The sequence below is a fragment of the Muscardinus avellanarius genome (assembly GCF_963383645.1).
Source record: "Muscardinus avellanarius genome assembly, chromosome: 1".
In the NCBI taxonomy this organism is placed as follows: domain Eukaryota; kingdom Metazoa; phylum Chordata; class Mammalia; order Rodentia; family Gliridae; genus Muscardinus; species Muscardinus avellanarius.
Genome location: NC_137786.1, coordinates 165,238,518 through 165,262,456, shown reverse-complemented (window position 1 = coordinate 165,262,456; position 23,939 = coordinate 165,238,518). Strand labels below are relative to the sequence as shown.

General features: G+C 44.2%; 2 protein-coding genes across 2 annotated transcripts in view; one reads left to right on the top strand and one right to left on the bottom strand.

The window, feature by feature from the left end:
* Nucleotides 1-435: 435 nt before the first annotated feature.
* Nucleotides 436-957, top strand: LOC308276970 (protein tyrosine phosphatase type IVA 1-like; the record flags this gene model as incomplete). Its single annotated transcript, XM_080715962.1, has 1 exon — nucleotides 436-957. The coding sequence occupies one exon, from the start codon at nucleotides 436-438 to the stop codon at nucleotides 955-957; it is 522 nt and encodes a 173-aa protein (XP_080572088.1).
* An 8,994-nt stretch (nucleotides 958-9,951) lies between these two features.
* ME3 (malic enzyme 3) overlaps nucleotides 9,952-23,939 on the bottom strand; it is a gene marked incomplete at its 3' end in the record, with an annotated part of 231,122 nt that continues 217,134 nt past the window's right edge. The window contains exons 8-14 of the mRNA XM_080703143.1: nucleotides 22,469-22,566; nucleotides 22,067-22,180; nucleotides 20,369-20,474; nucleotides 19,630-19,772; nucleotides 18,910-19,083; nucleotides 11,448-11,546; nucleotides 9,952-10,113 (exon numbers count right to left, since the gene is read on the bottom strand). Of these exons, the coding sequence (XP_080559269.1) occupies nucleotides 9,952-10,113; nucleotides 11,448-11,546; nucleotides 18,910-19,083; nucleotides 19,630-19,772; nucleotides 20,369-20,474; nucleotides 22,067-22,180; nucleotides 22,469-22,566 (896 nt within the window). The remainder of the gene's footprint in view (nucleotides 10,114-11,447; nucleotides 11,547-18,909; nucleotides 19,084-19,629; nucleotides 19,773-20,368; nucleotides 20,475-22,066; nucleotides 22,181-22,468; nucleotides 22,567-23,939) is intronic.

Sequence of the window (23,939 nt, the reverse complement as noted above, 5' to 3'; positions counted from 1 at the left end):
AACATATTCCTTTCTGTGTTCTTGGTCACGCATTTATGGAGTTTCTGAAGGGCCCTGGAGATTACTGCCAGGCACAGCACGACCTGTATGAGGACAAGTGAACTGTAGAAGGCCATCACTCCAGCAGGGAGCCCCGGAGAGCGAGCGAGCAGCCTGGACACAGAAGTGTTGAAGTCTTCGTAGCATTTGACAAGAGTTCTGACTGGATGGGGTAAACCTCCATGCACTTCTTTTCTATTGACTCAGTTTTAGGGAATTGAAGAGCTGTTGCAACTTGTTAGAAAGCGCCTTTCATTTCCTGTCACTCCCAACTGCATAGTCAACACACTGAGGATTTCGATTGGAAGACGTCGGAGTAGATTTCAGTTCCTTGACACCGTTGCTGTATTTAAGGGGGAAAAAATCTTTTTTTTTTTCTCGTAACTGTTTTGTGACATGGCTCCAATGAATCGTCCAGCTCCAGTGGAAGTCACCTACAGGAACATGAGATTTCTTATTACACACAACCCAACCAGTGCAAACTTAAACAGATTTATAGAGGAACTTAAGAAATATGGAGTTACCACAATAGTAAGAGTGTGTGAAGCAACTTATGACACTGCTCTTGTGGAGAAAGAAGGCATCCAGGTTCTAGATTGGCCTTTTGATGACGGTTCGTCACCATCCAACCAGATTGTTGATGACTGGTTAAGTCTTGTAAACATTAAATTTCGCGAAGAACCTGGCTGTTGTATTGCTGTGCACTGTGTTGCAGGTCTTGGAAGAACTCCAGTGCTTGTTGCTCTAGCACTGATTGAAAGTGGAATGAAAAATGAAGATGCAGTACAGTTTATACGTCAAAAGCGGCGCGGAGCTTTCAACAGCAAGCAACTTCTGTATTTGGAGAAATATCGTTCTAAAATGCGGCTGTGCTTCAAAGACTCCAGTGGTCACAGAAACAACTGTTGCGTTCAATAAAACTTGGCTGCCTGATGCTATTGCCTTGGAAGTGGAACTTGAGACAGGACCTTATTTATTGTACATATTAGCCAACATTATAGGCTTAGCGAATAAATCTAATGAAGCTTCCATAGGAATATTGAAAAGCCACAAGCTTGACAGAATTGCAACCTCCGTGTTTTGCTCACTACTATCACATGCCAGAAACAATATATTTAAGAAATGTAATGAGATTAGGTGCCAAGATACTCAGCACAATACTTGTATATTTTTAGTTATACAGAATTAAAACCCCAGGAACTATAAACAGCATTTTAGACTTTATGTGGTTTATTCCTTCAGTCATTTCAAACATTGCAAGCAGGACTTATATAGTTTAGTGCCTACTCCTTTATTCTTATCACTCCACATGTGTACTGGTATACATCAGATTTGTGCAACAGTTGGTTTTGTTGGATACTTATCAAGTCTTATAGTCATTAGTTAATGTCTATAAATCTCATGTTATGAAAATCACTATTTTAAGAAATCAGTTTCTGGTTAAAAGTTTACACAAAATCTACATTGTACAGAAGTGCATGTGTTTAATGTCTTCAGATAAAAAAGTCTTATAGTAGACCAGGCATGGTGGTGCACGCTTGTAATCCCCGCGCTTGGGAGGCTGAGACAGGAGGATCACACAGGTTCGAAGTCAGCCTCAGCTACTTAGGCTTTCAGCAACTTAGTGAGACCCTGTTTCCAAATAAAGTATAAAATAGGGCTGGGAGTGTAGCCTGGAGGTAAAAAGCCCCTGGGTTCCATCCCCCAGTACCACACACACAAAAAAAGCCTTATAGTAAATGTTTACATTGGGAGGTGCAACTTAAAGAAGAGGGCCTGAAGACAGAATGGGAGGAGACTGAAATATTTCTAGTAAAACATTGCTATTTTTGTTCAGGACATATAGCATAGGCTCTTCAGTAACCAATGCTTAATTATAAACTTTCTGAAAATCTTGTAATTCTTCCCCATACCTATTGGAATTTGATTAATTATTTTGTTTTTTTTTAATTTTTTTTGTGTGTGGTACTGGGGTTTCTGGAAGCCCTACTACCTTCGGGCTACACTCTCAGACCTACTTTATACATTTTTATTTTTGGAAACAGGGTCTCTTAAGCCAGCGCGGCTGGCTTGGAACCTGTGCCATCCTCCTGTCTCCACCTCCCAAGCACGGGGATTACAAGCATGCGCCACTATGACCGGCCTTTATTATTTTGAAGTATGATTTTTTTCTCCTTGCCTTCCCAACCAAAAATGTAGTAGGTTTCTACTAATGAATTAATTAGACATTAAATAGCTTATATTTTTTGAACTGTGTTTTTAAATATTGGGATACTTTATAATTAGTTTTATTATAAAATTGATAAAATGATATGTTTTAATGTTAGAACAACCTTATTTTCTGGAAATCAATGGTTAAGAATTCTGTGGGAGAAATAATGTCGGCATTCACCATCACCAGCTAGTATAAGAGCTTAACTATCTGAATAAACAATGAATTGCAAGAGAGACTAATAAGATTTGCTATGGTAATATCAGTAAAAGTAGAAGCAAAGATATTACTAGAAATAAAATCACTACTTAAAATTTCAAAAGTTTAAATTCATTAGAAATTGTCGCAGTTCTATGCTTTATGTATCTAATAACATTGGTCCAAAATATAACTACATATGAACAAAACACAAGGAAAACTAAAATTTACCAGCATCCTTCTTTACCAGCATTTACTCTATCCCTCTTTGAGAAGCTGATTAAGTACACAAAAATGAGTAAGAGTATAGATTTGAATAGAACAATAAGCTTGCATCCCACAAATGCTTAAGGGGCATTGAATTTAATAGTGTGAGAATACATATTCTTTTAAAGAATACATGAAATATTTTATTAAATTTGACCATAAGCAAATTTCAGTAACTTTTAAAATGCTTGAATAATTCTTTCTGACTACAATTTGATTAGGAAAAAAGTTAATACATATACATTCAAAAATTTGAAAATCTGTATCTAGAGATTTCCACTTCTAGGTATAATGCATTAGATCATGGAAGCCCAAGACATTTCCTGCAACAACCAGAAAATATGGAAAATTATAAAATCCATATGTTTAAAGATATATAAGAGCTATGAAAGCATTAAAGCCCAGGGAAAAGGAATTCCAGAGAGGCATTTACTGATGTTAGACACCAACTAAAAAGGATCAGACTTGGTCCATGCAGAAGGTCTCTTCTGAGGTAAAGAGAAACCCAGCAAGGGTTTTGGTGGTCATATGGGACTGGTGCAAAATTTGGGAAATTGATAAGGTTGGCCAGTTTCTTCTATTTGTTGCGAATTAGGTTCCCCAGGAAACAGACACAATCTAAGATTTTAATTCAGAGATTTATTGGTGATGGGTGTCTTCTCAGGATCAACACTTGTGAAGGTACCAAGAGAAGCAGATGGGCATAAGAAGTTAAATGGTGATCCACAAAGTCATAATAATAACCTTAGCCAGTCTCAAGGAGAGCTCTAAAGATGGGATGGTGATTTATAGGTATTCACAATTGAGGCCAGGATGCTGGACCTTTGGACTCTAGAATCAACCAATCATTTTGTTTATATATTGGGGAGGTACTGGAGATTGAACCCAGAGGCATTCTCTCTCTGAGAGAATTCTCCTATTTCCCTGTTTTTTTTTTTTAATTTGGAAAAAGTGTCCAAGTTGCTGAGGCTGGCTGTTAACCTACAAACCTCCTGTTTCAGCCTCCCAAGTATTGAGATTACAAGTATGTACCACCATATTCGGCTTCAACTAGTCATTGTATTCAAGCTACAGCTGGGTATGATGGCATACCCTCAGGTAAAGCATCTTCCTTTAGTCAAGGGCAGTTCTCAGAGGGATGTAGCACTGAGTCCTTGGCTGATAATGGGAGCAGGGGGAATGAGTGTTTCAGACCCAAATGGTGCAACCATAGCATACACTATGTTACATGACACTTGCTCAGTTCTGGAGCTGTGTATTGGAGGCCAAGAGAATTTAGAATGAAGATTTAGAAGGCAGTGGGAAATCATCCTTAATTTCTTAGTGCTTAGGAGATAACATCCTGCTGGAGGATTGATTTCTCTTCATCCTCACCAACACATAATTAAAAAAAAAAGATAGCCATTTTGGTGAGTGTGAAGTATCCTTTTGTAGTTTTCAGTTTTCATCTAGCTAATGATGTTAAGCACTTTTCCATGTGCTTTTTATCCATTCACAAATGTTGCCCATTTCAAAAATTGGGTTGTCATGGAGTAGTAAGAGTTACTTATGTATTGTGAATTTAATGCCTTTATTGGATATATGATTTGCAAATATTTTCAATCAGCTATTTGTGGTTTTTTTTTTTTTGTGGTACTGGGCTTCCTGGAAGCCCTTCTACCTCCAGGCTACACTCCCAGACCTATTTTTACATTTTTATTTGGAAACAGGGTCTGCTAAGCCAGTGGTGCGGCTGGCTTGGAACCTGCCCGATCCTCCTGTCTCTGCCTTCCAAGCGCGGGGATTACAAGCGTGCACCACCACGCCTGGCTATTTGCGTTTTTTTAATGGCATGTTCCAAAGTAATAAAGTCTTAAAGTTTGGTGAAACATATTTATTTTATGAATCGTGTTTTTAAAATAATATCTAAGAACTCTCCTCAAAACAAGTCACAAAGATTTTCCCCCTTAATTTTCTTCTAGAAATTGGTAGTTTTAACTTTTACATATAGTTCTGTGAATGGATCACAGACTTAGAGTAAATTTAATGGTTTGAACTAATTTTTGTGTATGGTATGAGATATCTAAGTCTGTTCTTTCCTTCCTTCTTCCTTCCTCATATGAATATTCAGTTTTCTCAGCATAATTTTTTCCAAAAAAACATTTTGTTTTATTTAATTATAGTAGCTTTGATGGAAAATCAGTGATAAGCATAAGAATTTATTTATGACTATCAATTCTTATTTTTCTTGGTATCTTCATAGTAAGTTTTTGAAATTGAACAGTGTTTTTTGTTCTGTTTTTTTTTTCTTTGAAAAATTTTTTAAAATTAATTAATTAATTTTTAAAATTGGTGCATTGTAGTCATATATCAATCACATTGGAGTACAAGAATTGAGAGGATATACAAGCATACATCATCCAATTATCCCTCATCCAGCCCCCATCCCATTCCCTCCCCCTCCCTCCGTCCCATGCTTCTTTGGTGATTAACTTTGATACATTTGTTTATGTACCTCATGCATTTTAAAGAGGCTCCGTCCTCCACTATTACATACCTTCTGATTGGTCACATTAGTTGCTTCACTATAGGGCCCTTTATATAGCTCAACTTCTTCCTGTTGCCCCTTTCCTCCTAGTTATTGCTGATTAGGAGAAGCGTCTGATTTATATTTTCTGCGATATTTCTCTGTGCATGCTGCGTTGCAAGTACCGATCCCACTCTTGACGGCCCCAGTAGTGGCCTGGCTACTCAGTGGACTGATTCAGACCTCGCTGGCTCAAGCAGCGGCCTTGCCTCATGGGAGGCCCCGGTTCTAGTCTCGCTGGCCCCCACACCAGCATAACCCCTCAGCTGGCTTTGATCCCGGCCTTGGAGGCCGCAGGAGTGGCCTTGCCTCACGGCAGGCTCCGATGCTGGCCATTGGCCCCTGCACCGGCCTAAACCCTTGGCAGGATTCTTATCCTGGCCTCAGAGGCCCCAGCACCGGCCTAGCCTCACGGCAGGCTCCGATGCCGGCCTCGCTGGCCCCAGCGCCAGCCTAACCCCTCAGCAGGCTCCGATCCCAGCCTCGGAGGCCCCAGCACCGGTCTTGCCTCACGGGAGGTTCCGATGCCAGCCTCGATGGCCCCAGCACCGGTCTAACCCCTCGGCAGGCTCTTATCCTGGCCTCGGAGGCCCCAGTACTGGCCTTGCCTCATGGCAGGCTCTGATGCTGGCCTCACTGGCCCCAGCACTGGCCTAACCCTTTGGCAGGCTCTTATCCGGCCTCGGAGGCCCCAGTACCGGCCTTGCCTCAAGGCAGGCTCCAATGCCGGCCTCGCTGGCCCCAGTGGCCTAAGCCCTCGGCAGGCTCCCATCCTGGCTTTGGAGGTCCCAGCACCAGCCATGCCTCAAGGCAGGCTCCGACGCCGGCCTCGCCTCACGGCAGGCTCCGATGCCAGCCTCGCTGGCCCCAGCACCGGCTTAACCCCTCGGCAGGCTCTTATCCTGGCCTCGGAGGCCCCAGTACCGGCCTTGCCTCACGGCAGGCTCCGATGCTGGCCTCGCTGGCCCCAGCACCGGCCTAACCCCTTGGCAGGCTCTGATCCCAGCCTCGGAGGCCCCAGCACTGGCCTTGCCTCACAGCAGGCTCTAATGCCAGCCTCGCTGGCCCCAGCACCGGCCTAACCCCTCGGCAGGCTCTTATCCTGGCCTCGGAGGCCCCAGTACCGGCCTTGCCTCATGGCAGGCTCTGATGCCGGCCTCACTGGCCCCAGCTCTGGCCTAACACCTCAGCAGGCTCCAATCCGGCCTTGGAGGCCCCAGTACCGGCCTTGCCTCATGGCAGGCTCCGATGCTGGCCTCGCTGGCCCCAGCACCGGCCTAACCCCTTGGCAGGCTCTGATCCCAGCCTCGGAGGCCCCAGCACCGGCCTTGCCTCATAGCAGGCTCTAATGCCAGCCTCGCTGGCCCCAGCACTGGCCTAACCCCTCAGCAGGCTCTTATCCTGGCCTTGGAGGCCCCTGTACTGGCCTTGTGTCACGGCAGGCTCCGATGCCAGCCTCGCTGGCCCCAGCACCAGCCTAACCCCTCGGCAGGCTCCGATCCCGGCCTTGGATGCCCCAGCACTGGCCATGCCTCCCAGCAGGCTCCGATGCCAGCCTCGCTGGACCCAGCACTGGCCTAACCCCTCGGCAGGCTCTTATCTTGGCCTCGGAGGCCCCAGTACCGGCCTTGCCTCATGGCAGGCTCCGATGCCGGCCTTGCTGGCCACAGCCGGCCTAACCCCTCGGCAGGCTCTTATCCCAGCCTCAGAGGCCCCAGTACCGGCCTTGCCTCACAGCAGGTTCCGATGCTGGCCTCGCTGGCCCCAGCACCAGCCTAACCCCTCGGCAGGCTCCGATCCCGGCCTTGGATGCCCCAGCACTGGCCATGCCTCCCAGCAGGCTCCGATGCCGGCCTCGCTGGTCCCAGCACCAGCCTAACCCCTCGGCAGGCTCTGATCCTGGCCTCGGAGGCGCCAGCACCGGCCTTGCCTCATGGCAGGCTTCTATGCCGGCCTCGCTGGCCCCAGCATCGGTCTAACCACTCGGCAGGCTCCAATCCCGGCCACAGAGGCCTCAGTAGTGGCCTTGCCTCACGGCAAGCTCTGATGTTGGCCACTGGCCCCGGCACCCGCCTAACCCCTCAGCAGGCTCCGATCACTGTCTCTGGGGTTATTATTTCAAAGGTTCCAGGTGTAATGTATCAAATCTCTGCCTCCCCTGAGTACTGGCCACTGCCATTACCACTGCCTCCACCATTTCAAATCCTTCCCAGGCTCTTTTTCCACTCTGAATGTTGTCCAGTGTTCCTAAGCATGCGTGACGGTAGCATTCGACATTTGGTGTAATTTCTCCAAAAAAATAAGGTTGGTAGGATCCGGTTTCTGCTTCTCCTGAATACAAGTCTCCACCGCCATCGCGGAGACCTCTTTCAACACCGCCTTTCTCCTTGGTCTCCGCTAAACTCTCCTTACAGGTGATGTCCAAGATTCTTAACAATATAGAGAAACAGCAGTCCTCCTTCACAGGGAATTTTTCCATAAGTTCCAGTGCATTTAGATAAGTTTTGTCTGCATCTCCAGTGTCCTGGCATCCGCAACAGCTTTCTTAACTCCTCTCCGATATTTTTCTTTTTCTTTTTCTTTTTCTTTTCCTTTTTTTTTTTTTTTTAATAAGAGAAGACAGTATATGTGGTTTGAGGAGGTAGTGGGATCAGGCACTCACTCAGTAGCACTATAATCCAGTTGGTTTCCCCATGGGTCCAGAGTGCTCCGCACTACTCCGCCTGGGGCCCAGGGTCCCATGACCCGGGCCCGGCTGGCGTGCCCTGTGTGACGCCTGCCCGGACCCAGGGTACTGAGCCCGGTTTCTCCAGGGGTCTGGCGTGCTACGCGCAGTTCGGCCCTGGGCCCAGGGTCCCGCGACCCGGGCCCTGGCTGGCATGCCCCGCCTGACCCCTGCCTGGGTCCCAGGGTACTGGGCCCGGTTTCTCCAGGGGTCTGGTGTGCTACGCACAGTTTGGCCCAGGGCCCAGAGTCCTGCGACCCGGGCCCCGGCTGGCCTTGTTCTGTTTTTTAAATGTGACTATTCTTGGCTCTTTGCAACAAACAAACAAACAAACAAACAAACAAACAACCCAAAACTCCTGTGGGTGTTTGGGACATGAAGAAAAAAAAGATAGTGTAATGGTTTTCTTGTGCTCAGCTTCATTCTTCAGACTCTCCTCTGAATAGTTCCTTATTCTATGTGAGACCAAAGATCATAGAGGAGGAATGTTTACTCACGATATTCTTGGCTGAGAACCAGAAATAAGGAAGCAGATATCATATACAGTCTCAAAGTTGGAAATACCACCCTGGGTGCGGGGAAACTGTACTGATTGAGTGGGCATTAGTAGATTGGGTGCAATTGGGGGTGTTGAATAGAAAGAAAAGCAGGGAGGTGGAAGTGTCCAAGGGGCACTGAGTAACTTTTTTTCTTAAAAGGGGAATAAGCCAATAAGTTGAGAATCTATGTAAAAATAAGACCTGAGCAAAATGTGAGTGGTGGCTCTGCTAACTACTCTTAGGATCCTCTTAGCCCACCTTGCTCATCACGGAGAGGAGGTCATCAAGGACAGTCCTCCTGGGCAGTGAGGATCCTGAGGCTGAGTTGGCAGGGGTAGGGCCTTATGGGTGATGCATACAAATAAATGGGAGACTGGAAGCTGCCCTCCTCAAAGGTCAAGCTTACAAGCTTTCTTAACCTTGCTCCCTATGGTGCAGGTTCTGGACATGAGGAAGGTGAAGGCTCGTGCTGAACTTGGACTAAGAAACTTCCAGGATAGACATTACCTCTTCCAAGAAAGCTGCCCTGGGTTGCCCAATTACTTCAGACTGTGAAGGATGGAAGAGAGTGTGTTCCAGAGCCAGGAAAATGAAACTAACCTTCCTTAGAACTCCCCATGGTACTCTCTTCCCCTCCTTACTCTTTGGCAGGCTGGCCCTCCCCACCCACATTTTTCCAGTTTCCCTTTTAGTAACCAAAAAAGAATGTGTAATACTCAGCGACCCATAGAGCAGTGACCACTCCTGACCAGCTGTTGGGCTGCCTCCAGCCACTCAGCCCTCACGCCCTACTGAGGCTTGAAGGGAGGGTGCTCCTTTGTCAGGGACTGCATGCCCTGATGGGTGGGCCACATTTTCTGGCCAACGGCTGTGTTCACATTCCTCATCTCCCCATGACTCCCACCTACCCTCCACTTCTGGGACTCAGTGCAAGCACTGCTCCCCTGAGTCTTACCTTTTCACAGGAAGCAGTCTCTTCTTCTTTTTTTTTTTTTTTAGGGCACCCCTGACCTTTATCTGCACAGTTGTATGGTCTTATTACTTTCCCTCTCATGGCAAAATGAATTTTTGAATTTTTTTCTCTGCTAGACCCTGAACTCTGTAAAGGCAGGATTCTAGGCATGATTCTGAATTTCTCACAAGGCCTAGATAATAGTTGGCAATTAGTGGATGAAGAAATGCTTGGGAAAGAACTCAGAAAAGGGTTATAGGAAAGTGAACTCCCAGGGCCTTTGAGGACAAGGCTCTTATTCACTGTATGCCTTGACACCTCTCCACACACCAGAATGCTCAGAGGAAAACAAAAAACAAAACCACAATGACAAGGATGACCATTTTGGAACCCATTTATATTGTGGGTGTTACTCTGGGCTTCGTCCAGCCCCATACCAACCCCTGAAACTCATCAGATTGTCTGAACATTCATGGCTTCCTTGGGCCAACTGTAGCTATCCAGTGTAAAGGAGTCATAGTCTGGAGTGTAGACCAGGGATCTTACAAAAGCTTCCTTGTCCTTGGGCTCTGGGTAGCAGGAGGCCAGGTTGTGTTTGTACGCATAGTCGAGGACCTAGGGAAAAACATGTTAGGCCAAGGAACTGGGTCTAAGAAAGAACCTGCCTACAGGCCTTTTGCTTGGGTTCCTGGGATAGGTGACACACTATGAGGACCCAGACATGTTCCTCTCATGAGTTGTGGTCCAGGAAACCACTGGATAGGAAGGATTTTAAGCTTTCGATTTTAAGCTTTCTGCTTAGCAAGACAGCTTTGACATGTAAGAAACACTGAGCCTGGGTCAAGAAATCCAGTCTAAATTCTGCCTAATTCTAATTACTTGTGGGTCCCCAGCCATGAGGTAATTCTTGCTGAGCCTCAGTTTCCTTGTCTATAAGAAGAAAGTAATGATAAATGTCCAGTACCTAATTTTGTTTTCCTCCCTGGATGTAGGTTGAATTGGGTAAACATCTTAGATAATATTCTCTGGGTATTATATTTTGTTTCAGGAGAATTTGAATATAAATATTTCCCCAAAGGAAGGAACTGGATAGGGCAGAGCTGGATTGTGAGATGGATGGCTGGTTCTGAAGGCCTCTGGAAACTGTACTGAACAACTCATGAGGAGTGTGTGCTTTTGTGCAGTGCATTTTTCTAAAATATTCTTAAAGGTTATTATAGGAAAAAACATAAACACTAATAGAAAAATAGCATAGCAAACTCTCAAGGGCCCATTATCCAGCTTTAATGTTATAATTTGGGCCCAGTCTTTACTACAGCATGCTCTGATTCTTTGAAAACTCATCATTTCTGACTTAGTTGCATAGTCTGGAATATTCCATGAACTTGATCATCCCATGGCCCAGTCATTCTAGCAGAAAGGTCATCTCCTCTGGTCAGGGGCTCTGGGTGATGAGCTTACTCACTCTTCTCTTTTGGTATTTTCTGAACTCTGGGAGACAGGGACCACTGGCCCCTTTGGGAGAACAGGAAACTGAGGCTCAGTACAGTGAAGAGATCGGGCCATCGCCCCTCCACTGCTGATTGGCAGAGATAGGACCCCAAGGTCCAGTCTCTTTCTATCATACCATACAAGCTAACCTTTCTTACAAATGGGCAATTATGATTCATAAAAAAATTCCACACACATTCCAATCCAAAAGACCATGAACATTGATGGCTCTTCTTTCTGCTGTTTGAGGGGAAATCCAGAAGCTTTCCCAGAACTGACCTGGGTGAACATTAGGGGTGGGGCTCAGACTGCAGACAGCAATTTGTCCTTTGGGTTAAATGCAGTGCAGCCCAAAGGGCTCAGCTATCTCCACATCTGCCATCCTGTTAGCTCTCCCAAAGTCACAGAGGAAGTGGTTTAGCCTCACCACCCACGTATAGGGGTAGGAAGTCCCTTACTTTGATGGCGATTCTCAAAGAAACATCTCGGATGGTGTTGAGCGGTGGGTACAGCCTCCCCTGGGATAGATGCTGCTCAGAGACCTCCTGAGCAATGTGCTGGAGAGAAGGACAGAATCAAGAGGAATAAATTGAGTTTCTGCCTTCACAAATGAAGGCTGATCCATCTCCCTGAACTCACCCAGCTTGACACAGGTGGTCAAATGCTGCAGTTCCTACTATTAACTCTGCCACCATGTAGTGCCAGGGGAACTTAGCGTTTAGGCTTAACCAAGGACACAGCACTTCTATACTGTGAGATTGGCTGAGGCTTAAAAGAACATGAGGCTCTCTGGATTATAAAGGAAACTCACTAAGACCAAGATGAAAAACTCCCATGGCTTGCAGAGTATGGGTGTCCTCTTGGTTGTTCCAGCCTATAGCACAGGGTTCCTACATTCCTCAATTCCTGGGTCCCAGCCTCTTCCACATGCTTGTACCATCCAGGGTGCCCCTATAAACAATATCCCTGTGCTCAGGGATCCATGATCTTCCTTCCAGCCATGGTTCCAGTCTGAGGTAGGCCTTTTCTCCAGTGAGTGAAGGCAAACACCTTCTGTGAGTCTTATTTTCCAGCCTTGGATACTGGTGCTGAGCCAGCCTTGCAGACCAGCCTTCTAAATCGGAGGCTCTGAATCTACTTCCACATGATCTTGTATCCACGTTAAATTTAAGGAAAGCCATTGGTGCTTTCTGAGAACTGTTTGTCCCAGAAGTAAAAGAGCATTGGAGCTGATCCCGCCTCAGAGTTTATAGATCAGGAAAGTGGGTCTCGCCTCCTCTGCATCCTCACACTCCTGGCTCTCCTTTCCTTTCAAATGATCACTTAGCTCTATAGTATGCTGAGCTCTGTGCTAGGTGCAGAGGACCCAAGATGAAAAGTCATGGTCTTTCCCCTCAAGGATCCTTCTGCCAGTGGGCAACTAACAAACAATTATAGTGGGTGAATGCAATGAGAGAAGCATAAATGCATAGAGGAAGGAAGGGCTCCACCTGCCATGTACAGGAAAGGCTTCCCAGGAGAAGTATCGCAGGCTGAGAGCCCATGGGCAGAATATGAATTACTTGAAAAAGGGAGGTTCATGGAAGATTGAATCATGTACACATGCTTGGGTGGGGGGCAAGAGAGCACAAGAACATGGTGTAAAAACAATGTATTGCAATAAATATATTAAAAAATATTCAACATCATTAGTAGTTAGAGAGATGCAAATCAAGCCACACTGAGATTCCATCTAACCCCAATTAGAATGGCAATCATCAAGAAGTCAAACAACAATAAATATTGGCAAGGATGTAGGAAAAGAGGAACTCTTATACATAATTGGTGGGATTGCAAATTAGTGCAGCCACTATGGAGATACGTATGGAGATTCCTCAGAATTAAAAATAGATCCAGCTATACCACTTCTTGGAATCTTTCCAAAGGGATTCAAATCAGAATATTATAAGGATACATGCATATCCATGTTTATAGCAGCACAAATCACGATGGCCAAATTATGGAGCCAAACTAGCTATCTATCAACAGATATGTTTTCATATATATATATATGAAAACAGTGCATTGGATGGGTTAATGGTAGGAAAAGACTAAATGTGAGGCTGAAGAGGCAAGAAAGGCCTACTGATGAAATACTTTATATGGAAACCATGGATAAAGAGTTTGTTTGTTATCCTGTAAACCCAAGGAGCCTGAAAAGATTAGGGATTAGGAAAGACTGATCTGTGTTTTGAAGAATTCTCTTTGTGGAGGTATAGAAGATTAGAGAAGATTAGAGAGCAGGATTTCCATGACTAGAAAGTTATCTTGTGAAGAGATAAAGCACAGTATATGTGGTCACTTCTAAGACACCTGGTACTGACAATTCCCTGCTGCAGCATAAAATCAAGTTGCTGGGTCCATCCTGGTGCAGTGGCACAGAGGCCAAGAGATATATAATAAGTTTTTTGAACTTTCTATGCGACTTCTGGGAAGATGGCAACTGAGAAAAGCAGTGTTTATGAGTCCTGCTAACACTCGATCTCTATTGCCACAAAAATCAGTGCTTTTCATAACCAGAAAACACTATCAGCAGAGAAATAAAAAAATGTAAACACAAGGGACAGATAAAAAGAAGACTAGAAGAACAACCAGAGACCAGAAAAGAAACCAGCCTGCATTGTGGTAGCAGACACTATGCTGGCGCCATCTTGCCTCATAGCACCAGGTTCCAGAGAGGAAAGGTAAACAAGGAACTCAAGTGAGCAGCTGCGGATCATTTGGGTGTAATTCAGCAGTTCTTTCAGTGTAAAGAACGTCTAAAACTCCCAGTGGCCAAGCTCATCATGCCTTCCAGGGACTCAGAATAGAACTCAAAATCAGAAAAGAAATATGCCAGCCTCGCAGCCAAGGGCATGGCAGTAGTATTGCCAACAGTGGTGGCAAGTTCACCATGCCTGCGACAGCTCCAGATCAGTGCGCACAACAACCATAAGTGAAATTGTGGCCCCTAAAGGAGAAATCCCAGTACTGCACCCCCAGGGACTTGCACAGCTTTGATAATCTCCCTGGGTCTGAGAGTTTGCAGTCCAACCCAGTGAAGGAGTAGTGGTGGCAAAGATACCACACCCTAGTCACAGCTCCCCATGAGAAAATGCTCAGCTTGGCACCTCCATGGTCTCACGCAGACTCGATTAACTCCCTGGATCTGAGACTTTGTGATACAACCCAGTAAAGGAGTAGTGACGGCTGAGATTACCACAAACTTGAGATCCAGAGCACCCTAAGTGAAGTTGTGGTGACCCGGGGAAGAACCAGAGAAGGCACAAACTTCTGAAATCATGGGAAAGAGAAAGAACAATAGAGCAATGAATGCCCGCAACCCCATAATATCAGAACCTGATAACACAGAAATCCAGAGATCTCCAGAAGATCAAATCAGGAATATAACTGTAGAAATAATATAGGACCTTTGAAAAGAATTTAGAGAGAGACTAAAAGAAATAAAGAATGCAATCACTGAAGTAAAGGCATCAATTCAAACTATAAACAATTGATTAGGCCACATGGAGAATAGAATCTTGCTCCTAAATGATTACTCCAAAAACGAATGCATAATTTATAACTTAGAAAAAAAATCAGACAGCAAGAATCTGACATTGAAGAAATATGGGCTCATTTTAAAAGAGCTAACCTAAGAATAATTGGAATAGAGGAGGGAAAAGAAGGTGAAACCAAAGGGATTAATAATCTCTTCAAAGAAAAAATAGCAGAAAATTTTCCAAACACAGAGCAAGAGGTTGATACACAGGTCCAGGAAACTTATAGAACTCCCTTTAGACAGGATCAGAGAAGAGGTTCCCCACGCCACATAATTGTCAAAATGACGAATGTAGAAGCCAAGCAGAGAATCTTAAAGGCAACAAAAACAAAAGGCCAAGTGACATTCAGAGGCAAACCAATTAGAATCACTGCAGACTTCCCAAGAAGGGTTTGGAGTTACATATTCCAAACTCTGAAAGAAAACAACTCCCAGCCAAAAATTTTCTACCCAGCAAAACTTTCTATCAAATTAGATGGGGAAATAAGAAGCTTCCATGACAAAGAGAAACTGAAGGAATTTATGTCTTCAAAACCAGCGCTAGAGAAAATACTCAAAGAGATTAACTACAAAGAAGAAATAGGTAACACACACCAGAACCAGAGAAACAATTTTCCATCCAGCAGACAATAAAGCAAAGAAGAATACACAGTATTTTAAAAAGAAATAAAATCTTAACATGTTAGGAATTGAAAATTATCTCTCAATAATCACACTGAATGTAAATGGCCTCAATTCCCAAATAAAAAGACATAAAGTGGCAAAGTGGATTAAGAACCACAATCCATCCATTTGCTGCTTACAAGAAACACACTTTACAAGTAAAGATAGTAACAAACTCAAGGTAAAGGGCTGGAGCTAGGTAATTCATGTTAAGTAGCCATCCTAACAAATGTGAAGTAGTATTTCACTATAGTTTTTATTTGTATTTCCTTAATGATTAGTTATATTATGATAATGATGAGTGATATTCATGTGTTTGTTGGTCATATAAAAATCTTTGGAGATTCATTATCTATTTTAGTCTTTTACCTATTTCTAAATTGTATTGTTTGCTTTTATTGTTGCTAATTTTTAGTATTTCTAATTGGAATATTAATATACCTTCAGATATAGCATTTAGAAATATTTTATCCCATTCTATCAGTAACTTTTAATTCTGTTTACATTGTCTTTGGATGTACACATTTTTTTATTTTTTATGAAGTTTGTTTATTCTTTTGTTGCCTGTGCCTTTGGAATCATATCCAAGAAGTCATTGCCAATTTCAATGTTGTGAAGTTTTATGGTCCAGGTTTTCTTCTAAAAGTTTATAGTCTTAAGATTTACATTAGATAAAAGACCTAAGTCTTTTATCTATTTTGAGTTAACATTTGTATATGGTGTTAGGTAAGGGTCCAACTTTATTCTTTTTCATGTAATTATTATTTTTCAACAATATTCAACAATATTATTATTTCCTTCACCAAATGTTCTTGGGAGCCTTGTTAAAAATAACTTGACCATATATGGAAGAATTTATTTCTAAGCTTTTTATTTTACTCCACTGGTTTATATATCTGCCTTTTATAGCAGTACTACACTGTTTCGATTATAGTAGCTTTATAAGGTTTGAAATCAGAAAATGTACATCTTATAGCTGTGTTCTTTTTCAAGATTGTTTTACGTATTTAGAGTTCATATTTCATGTTAGGATAGATTTTTTTCTGAAATAAAATAAATAAATGTATGATAGTTTCACCTTAAAATAAAAAGAAAAAATATCATTTGGTAAGAAAGAAAACAAGAAATATTGAAATGTTATCTCTAAGTGATCAAATATTTTATATCAGACAAATGAATCTGTTATGTGAGATTATCATTTTTAATTTTGGATAAATTGCTATAATATTAATAAAAAAGAAAAAAAAACTTTCTATGCTTCACTCTCCTTGTCTATACCATAAGGATATGCACTCTATCCATTTTAAAGAACTGTTTAGGTTCTTTAACCTTAACATGAGGCAGTGCATATAAATCTCCCAAATCCTATATTAATTTTTCAGAGGAAAATCTAATTCAACTTAAATGGTCTTAACTAAAAGCACCCTTTTCAAAAGTATACATTGTCAGGCTTTTGGAGATGAGACTGTCAGCTCCTAAAAAAGAGGACCTTGCTCATAGCAGGTACTTAATAAATAGATCGGCAAATGATGTAATTTTGTAGTTCTTTATGGCTGAATAAAATTCCATTGCACATCTACACCCCAAGAATGAATGAGATTGGAGAAGGTTATGCTAAGCGGGATCAGGTAGTTTCAGAAAGCCAAGTGTCCAATATAGAGAGAAATAGGAAACAAAAAAGACTTTAGATAATTGAGAAAAGTAATGAGTAGAATAGTGAACGTGGATGGGGGCAAGGATGTGGGGAGGAGAAAAGGAAGCAATGATGAACGAAACAGTTCAAATTATGCTATGCCCATGTATGAAGGCATCACTGCCAATCTCACTATTATGTACAGACAGGGATGGTTAGTGGGATGAGACCCTAAAGGAAACACACCAACTACTGTGGGCATGTTTGTTTGTATAACTTTGAACTTCACTATGATGTATAATTACAATGCACCAGTAAGAGTATTCTTAAAAAGTAGATTCAGAAGAGGTTCCTATATAATCGATGGACGCTGTTCAGGAAAAGATGGGGCCCAAGCTACTCCCACAGCACTGGGGGTTGGGTGTGCAGGTGTTTCCTGGGGTCACTTAGGAAGCGCTCTTGCAACTGTTTCTGCACAGCAGGGTAGTTTGCTTTCAGCCTGACTCTAAGAAGGAGTGACTCTTCCCACCCAAAGAAGATTTCAAACAGCTCTGCACACAGCCATAGGGCAAGAATACCCAATATAACAATGGGAAGAAATACATATACAGAATACCCAGAAAAGAGGGACAGAGGCTGTGGCCCAAAAACATAACTGTTGTGTACAGGGTTGAGGTGGTTCAGCAGCCCTCAGGAGACACGATGAGCATGGCCTTTCAGAGCCAGCGCTCAAAGACCAGACATAGGAAGATGGGACCAAGGGTACTGGCAGTACTCTACAGGGCTCAGAGGAGCGGATCAGGACAGGGCTGGATGGAAGTTATTCCTGTACCTCATTGGTTTTGGTTCTCACCAATGGCATGGTGAGGAGAAAATCCATAAGGAGCTTAGAAATTACTGAACAACTTTAGGAGCTTGTTGGAATAAATATATTTATTATTTGTAGGTGGCTTTGATTAGCTTAACTTCTCCAAGGAAGACCTTTCTGTGTTATGGATCCTTCAGAGTAAGAAAAAATGTCAAGTGCTCTGACACTTGATAGTTTCAGCAGCATAATTATTATTAACAACTATTACTATGAATGTGAGATGCCCTCCTCCTCCTCCTCCTCCTCCTCCTCCTCCTCTTCCTCCTCCTCCTCCCCTCCTCCTCCTCCTCCTCCTCCTCCTCTTCCTCCTCCTCCTCCTCCTCCTCCTCCTCCTCCTCCTCCTCCTCCTCCTCCTCCTCCTCCTCCTCCTTCTTCTTCTTCTTCTTCTTCTTCTTCTTCTTCTTCTTCTTCTTCTTCTTCTTCGGTTCTGGCAATTGAACCCAGAGGTATTCTATCTCTGAGCTACACCTTCAGCCATCATTTAAAAAATTTTTGAAACAGGGTCTTGACAAGTTGCTGAGGTTGGCCTGGTACCTGTGATCCTCTTGCCTCAGCCTCCTGAGCACTGGAATTACAAGCATGCATGACTACACCCAGTATGAGTTGCCATTCTTAATCTTTTTTTTTTTTTTGGTAAAGAAACCCTTTCTTTCAAATAAAAACCTTTCTGGGAGCTTTTCTAGCACAATACCTGGAACAGGTATATACCCAACATCCCCATAATGGTGCTCAGAGTAAGCAAAGCCAGACATACACCCAACCTGCTCCATTAAAGACAGTGCCCTAGTGAGGCTTACTGTTACCCAAGCTGTGGTTGAGTAACGTGGCTGGAAGAATCCCTCACCCATCATGGTCCTTAGTCCCCAGTTTCAGGTGGCTTTGGTGACATCTCTGTCCAGGCATCTAGGTGGCACTGCTGGGAAATGGGGAGCAGTACTAGGTATATCTTCTTACTACCAGTGCTTCCTGCCAACACCTTTTGCTACTAACTATTCCCCATCTCCCCTTAAAAGCCTCAGGTGTGATTGGAAAGGTCAAACCTCAAGGCAATCTGGAGAGATGCTTGAGCCTTAAGCACTTTGGGGATCCACTGTCAGGGTTTGGGAGCAGATGTAGGACATGGTGTCAACCCACAGGCCCTAGTGGAAGCATTCAAAAGGACAGGGACGATGATACCTCTGCTGTCAGAAGGAAGATCTCTTCTGGGATGTGCCGGATCCCACCGGCAATGACTCCCAGTGCCACCCCAGGGAATACATATGCATTGTTTCCTTGCCCAGGAATGAACGTCCTGCCGTCTTCCAGAGTCACACTCTTAAAAGGACTTCCACTGGCAAAGATCCCCCGCCCCTGGAAGCAGGAAGAAAACCAGAAAGGGAGTTTGGAGATTGGTTTATCTTTCAAATGCCAGACTTTTCTTCATCCTCTCCCAAATGCCCAACATTGTGCTGACAGCGTGAACAAACCTTAGAGCATATTTATTCATTTAACCAGGAATCTCAACCCCTCCCCCCCAGGCCATCCAACTGCCAAGAAACTGCTGAAAGATGATGAGCTCATGGTACCCTTTTCACCTGGGGAAGGTCAACACAGAACACTATAGGGATGGAAGTGGCATAGAGTCTATAAAAGCCTTGGATTCTGGCCAAAGCTCTATGTTATTTAGAGGGAAACTTGATTGTGATGGCAGAATAATAAAGACTTGAGATTTGGAGTTAGACCTGGGTTTGAGGGCCAGCTCTACTCCTTATTAGCTCTGTGAACTTGGGCAAGTTATTTCATCTTTCTGAACTTCCAATTGCTTGTAATAATGGGGATTTTTCACCCTCAAAGGGTTACTTGTAGTTACGGGTACTATTTCCTTTCAGCTGGGAGAAGGAAGAACTCCCCTCTGACCTCGGTGACCTGGTAGCACTTCTCAGCTGTGCACTCGGCCTTGCTGGTGGGGTTGCTCAGGGCAAAGATGATAGGGCGCTCGTGGAAGGAGGCCATGTCCCTCAGAATCTGCTCCGTGAAGGCTCCTGCGATGGCAGCAACACCTACAGGGAAAAGGTGGGTAGTGGGGATACCTACTCTTCATAAGCAACTTATTCCTCTCCAGGGATACTAGGTCCACCGCGAAAGACTCAGGAATCTTAAATATGGCATCTTCCATTGGGACTGAGAGAGCAGAGGGGCAGAGGATCTTCTTTCTTCTTCTGCCTCCTGTCCATCCTTCTCTTCATCCTTAAGAGACTACTCGCTGATCGACTTTATGTCCCTGTCCATGAGATGCACCTTGAAGACCCTCCTGGGCATTGCCATTGAAAGTGGGCTGCTCCCTTGGTACAGGGAGAGGAATGTATCTCTGCTGTGGTGGAGGAGTGCCCCTCTCATCTTGGTTAGAGAGACCAGCCCAGCACTTTTTCACTGTCATCTAAAATTTTCTATTGTAAGCCCCAACTCTGTTGCCTTAGTTCTGCGGTTTTGAGAGTAGCTATTCCATAAATGTTTGTGGGATTGAATTAGATACGGGATAGGCATTAGAGCTATGTTTCCACAAGTTACTTATGTCTCCTGGATGCGCCTCAGCCTCTGCATCTGCAAGTCAAGAGCATTAGCCAGGATGGGCAGCAGGTCATCTTCTTCCTCCTACCTATGATGGCTGTGGGCTTCACCCGCCTCACCACCTCCTCCAGGGAGTTCACTTCAGGGTGGTCTTGGGCAAACATCTCCTTCTCGTGGTTCAGGTGGCTCCTCCCCTGTAGGAAAGGAAGGCTCATGAAGCAGCTATTGTGCAGAGCACCCATTGGACGGGGCATGGATATATTTGGAAACTCTGAGAGCATTCCCCTATGGAGTCCCACATATTAGTCTGAGTTTTTAGAAGTTTTGGGGCCTGTGTTCTTTATCAGACTTCCTAGTAGAACCTAAGGTGGAACCCATAGCGTGTATTTCTTTAACCCAAACCACATAGGGATAATCCATGAAGCATTTCTTTGAGCTTCTGGGTTCAGTACTTCCTGCACCAGGACAAAAAAGTTTTAGGAAATGCTTGAGTCTGTCAAAGTCTCTTGGCCCCAAGACATCCAGCACAGTTGAGGGATGGGGCTCGAGCCATCTAGGACCAGGGAAAGAATATGAATATTTTTCATAGACTGTTAACCTCCCTGTGAATAATATTCAGCGGAGCTTCAGGATAGACTTGGAATAGGTGGCTGTGCCCGATCAGCTCCAGATTCCTTGCATTTTTATTTTTCCATAGAAGTCCTTGGCTGAAATGAATGCTGACACCTGAGTGCAAACATTTCTGATGACTCCTTGGGGCCAGCTGGCCTCAAGAGGACTAAAGTGAAGACGTCATCTTTGACAATTCCTGAGATAGGGGTGAGCAAAATGAAGTTGAAAACTGGGGAAAAGGGAAGAGTGGCAGCTTTAGCGGCCTATGCTTGTGGCTGGCTCATGCTCTGGAGTGACATGGAAAGGGAGGGGATCTCCGGGACAAAGTTCCTGCATGTGGAGCAGTTTCTGTGGAGGATATCTGCTGTTCCTGAATGATGACCTCATGTACTTCTCTGTTCCCTCCTCTGCCACGGTTTGCCTTCTCTCACTGACATTCTGTGTTAGCAGAATCCTAGACATTAAAGCATGGAGCTCTGAGTTTAGCCCTAAGGGAGGGGGGTCATGGGTCATGTCCCTCTCCACATTCTATGAGAAGCTCAGCTATTTCTCTCTCATTCATTCTTTCCTTCATCTCTCACATTAATTATGTGCTTACCATGTGCCAGGCATTGACATCAGGCTAAGTGGGCATTGGGGATGCAAGCAGGTAGAAGGCACCTGTCCCACAGAGTGATGCAGCACAGAGAGGAAGGCCTGTGTGAGCACAGATTTCAGAAACTGAGATCTAGAGGCTGCTTGAGCTGAGATAAGAAGGAAACTGGGATGGGGCTGAGGAATGAGATTGGGTATGTGGAAAAAAGAAATGAGCATTTCAGATAGAAGAACAAAATGTGCAAAAGTGCGGAGGAGAGAACAATTGACTCTTGGAGAACTATGACTCAGTATGGCTGAAGGTTAGTGCAAGGCAGAAAGTGGTGGGAGAAAAGGCTGTATGGGGCACACATACACACATATGCACAAACACACACAAATGCACACACATATTCAGAACATTTCAACGGGAAAAATTAAAGCTGCTTAGGGATGAATCTTTTGCTTAGGAGCGCAGGACATTGCCATTACTCTCCTCCTCTAATATGCCTGAGCAGTTTGCCCCTTAAAGATCTCTTTCAGTTTAGTTCCTGGACACTGTAGGTGTCAGGAAACTTCCAGGTATCCAGGTTGACAATACCTTGACAATTAGCCCCTTGGAGTCCACCATCCAGATCTTCCTCGTGGCCTCTGCCTTGGGTATACCTTCTTTCTCTAGGGCCATGACAAGGAGCTGGGCGATGCCCATCGCTGCCTGGGAAGTACCATAGGAGGATGTTTAGACACAGGGCAAAAAGCTGTTCAGCATGGATCATATGACTCTCCAAAACGAGCCCCTATTCTTTTCCCCAGTCTTACAACTCCCAGAATCCTGATTAAGTCCTTGTTTTGAGAAACTCAAATGCTGAGGCTCAGGCAGCTACAATGTCCTGAATACACTTACAATGCTTCCTTTTCTCAGAACCCCAGAACACCTCCTTGATACTTTACCCATTCTTACTCTTCCACTGGACAACAGTGAAGATCCCTAGATGGCACCTACCTCACCTGCACCTTGGAAAACAAACACATGGTTGGAGAGCTTGTTCTTGGTGATTCGCAGAGCAGCCAGGATCCCTGCCACAGCGACAGAGGCTGTGCCTGCAAGAGAGTGGACTGTGATCAACTCTGGCCATTGGCTCCCAACCCCCGAGGGAAGACTCTCAGTAGAGTTCCCAACATCTAGGACCTGTGGAAAAAGAAGCAACTTTTTTTAGTTAAGCCTGTAGGCATGCAAGTTTTATAGTAAACCCTATTTTGTAGACAAGTATTCTTCTTTTGATAAATGAATCCTTGGTTTTTTTCTAATCCCTGAAAGAGAGGATCAGATAGCTAGGTATTGCTACTACCATCATTTATAAACAAAATGACAGCGTAGATATAATTCCATGGAGGCCAAAAGAAGTATGAACTCCATAGAATGCTTTACTTCAAGGGATACATGAATAAAGACACATTTGAAAATGAGAACACAGTCTAACCATGAGACACTAGGCGACCCTCTGCCTTAAACTGCCAACCTTACTCAGCAAGCGATAAGGCTGTGTCTATCTGGCAGTCATCATCAAATGACTTGAGTATGCCCAGAAGGGACAAGTAAGTTGTGTGACCAGGTCGTTGAGACTTGTTTAAGCCAGGGTTACATGACTTCCTTCCCTCAGTCCACATCTAACGCCGCATTGGGAATTATTTAGATCTTCAGGCCAAGGACAAAAAACTGTGGGCTTGGTTTATAGATTATTCTTAATGATATGCTAGCACCAACTAGAGAAGTAAAGGGTTATAGCTTCACAGCCCCAGTAAAAGGTCAGTCTAAAGGATAATGGCAAAGGGCAATGGACACACTTAACTTCAGTTTGTAAATTTGGTTGTTCACTTTGGTCCAAGAGATGGCTAGACCTATACTGATTCATGAACAGTTGTTAATGGTTTAGCTGGATAGTCGGGACTTGGAGAAAACAAAATTCTAAGACCGGTGGTGAGGAGTTCTGGGCATCTGGCTTATGGAAGGACCTCTTGGAACAGATACAGAGTGTGAAGATTCCTGTGCCCCATATAAAATCACATCAAAGAACAGAATGAGAATAGACTTTCAACTACCAGGTGGACAAAATGTCATGTTTTGTGTGTGTTAGACAGTCTGCATCTCTCCCGGCCACCTATGGCTTGCCCAGTGGGTTTCCATACAAAGTGACCACTGTGACAAAGAGGGCAATTACGCATGGACTTCCTTACACAAATGCTGATTCATTCCTGATCCTGCTGAGTCAATGTCAGAGACCAATGTTGAGCTTTTAATATGGCACCAGCACCTGGAGGGACCACTCACCTAATGCTGGCTGATTACCTTGGAATCGTCCCATGAGAGTTAAGAAAGAGACCCATTCTTACCAGAATAGGTAGATATTCTGGGTATCAACTTCTTGTCTACAATGCTTCTGCCAGCACCACTACCTATCGATGTTTTGTTTTTG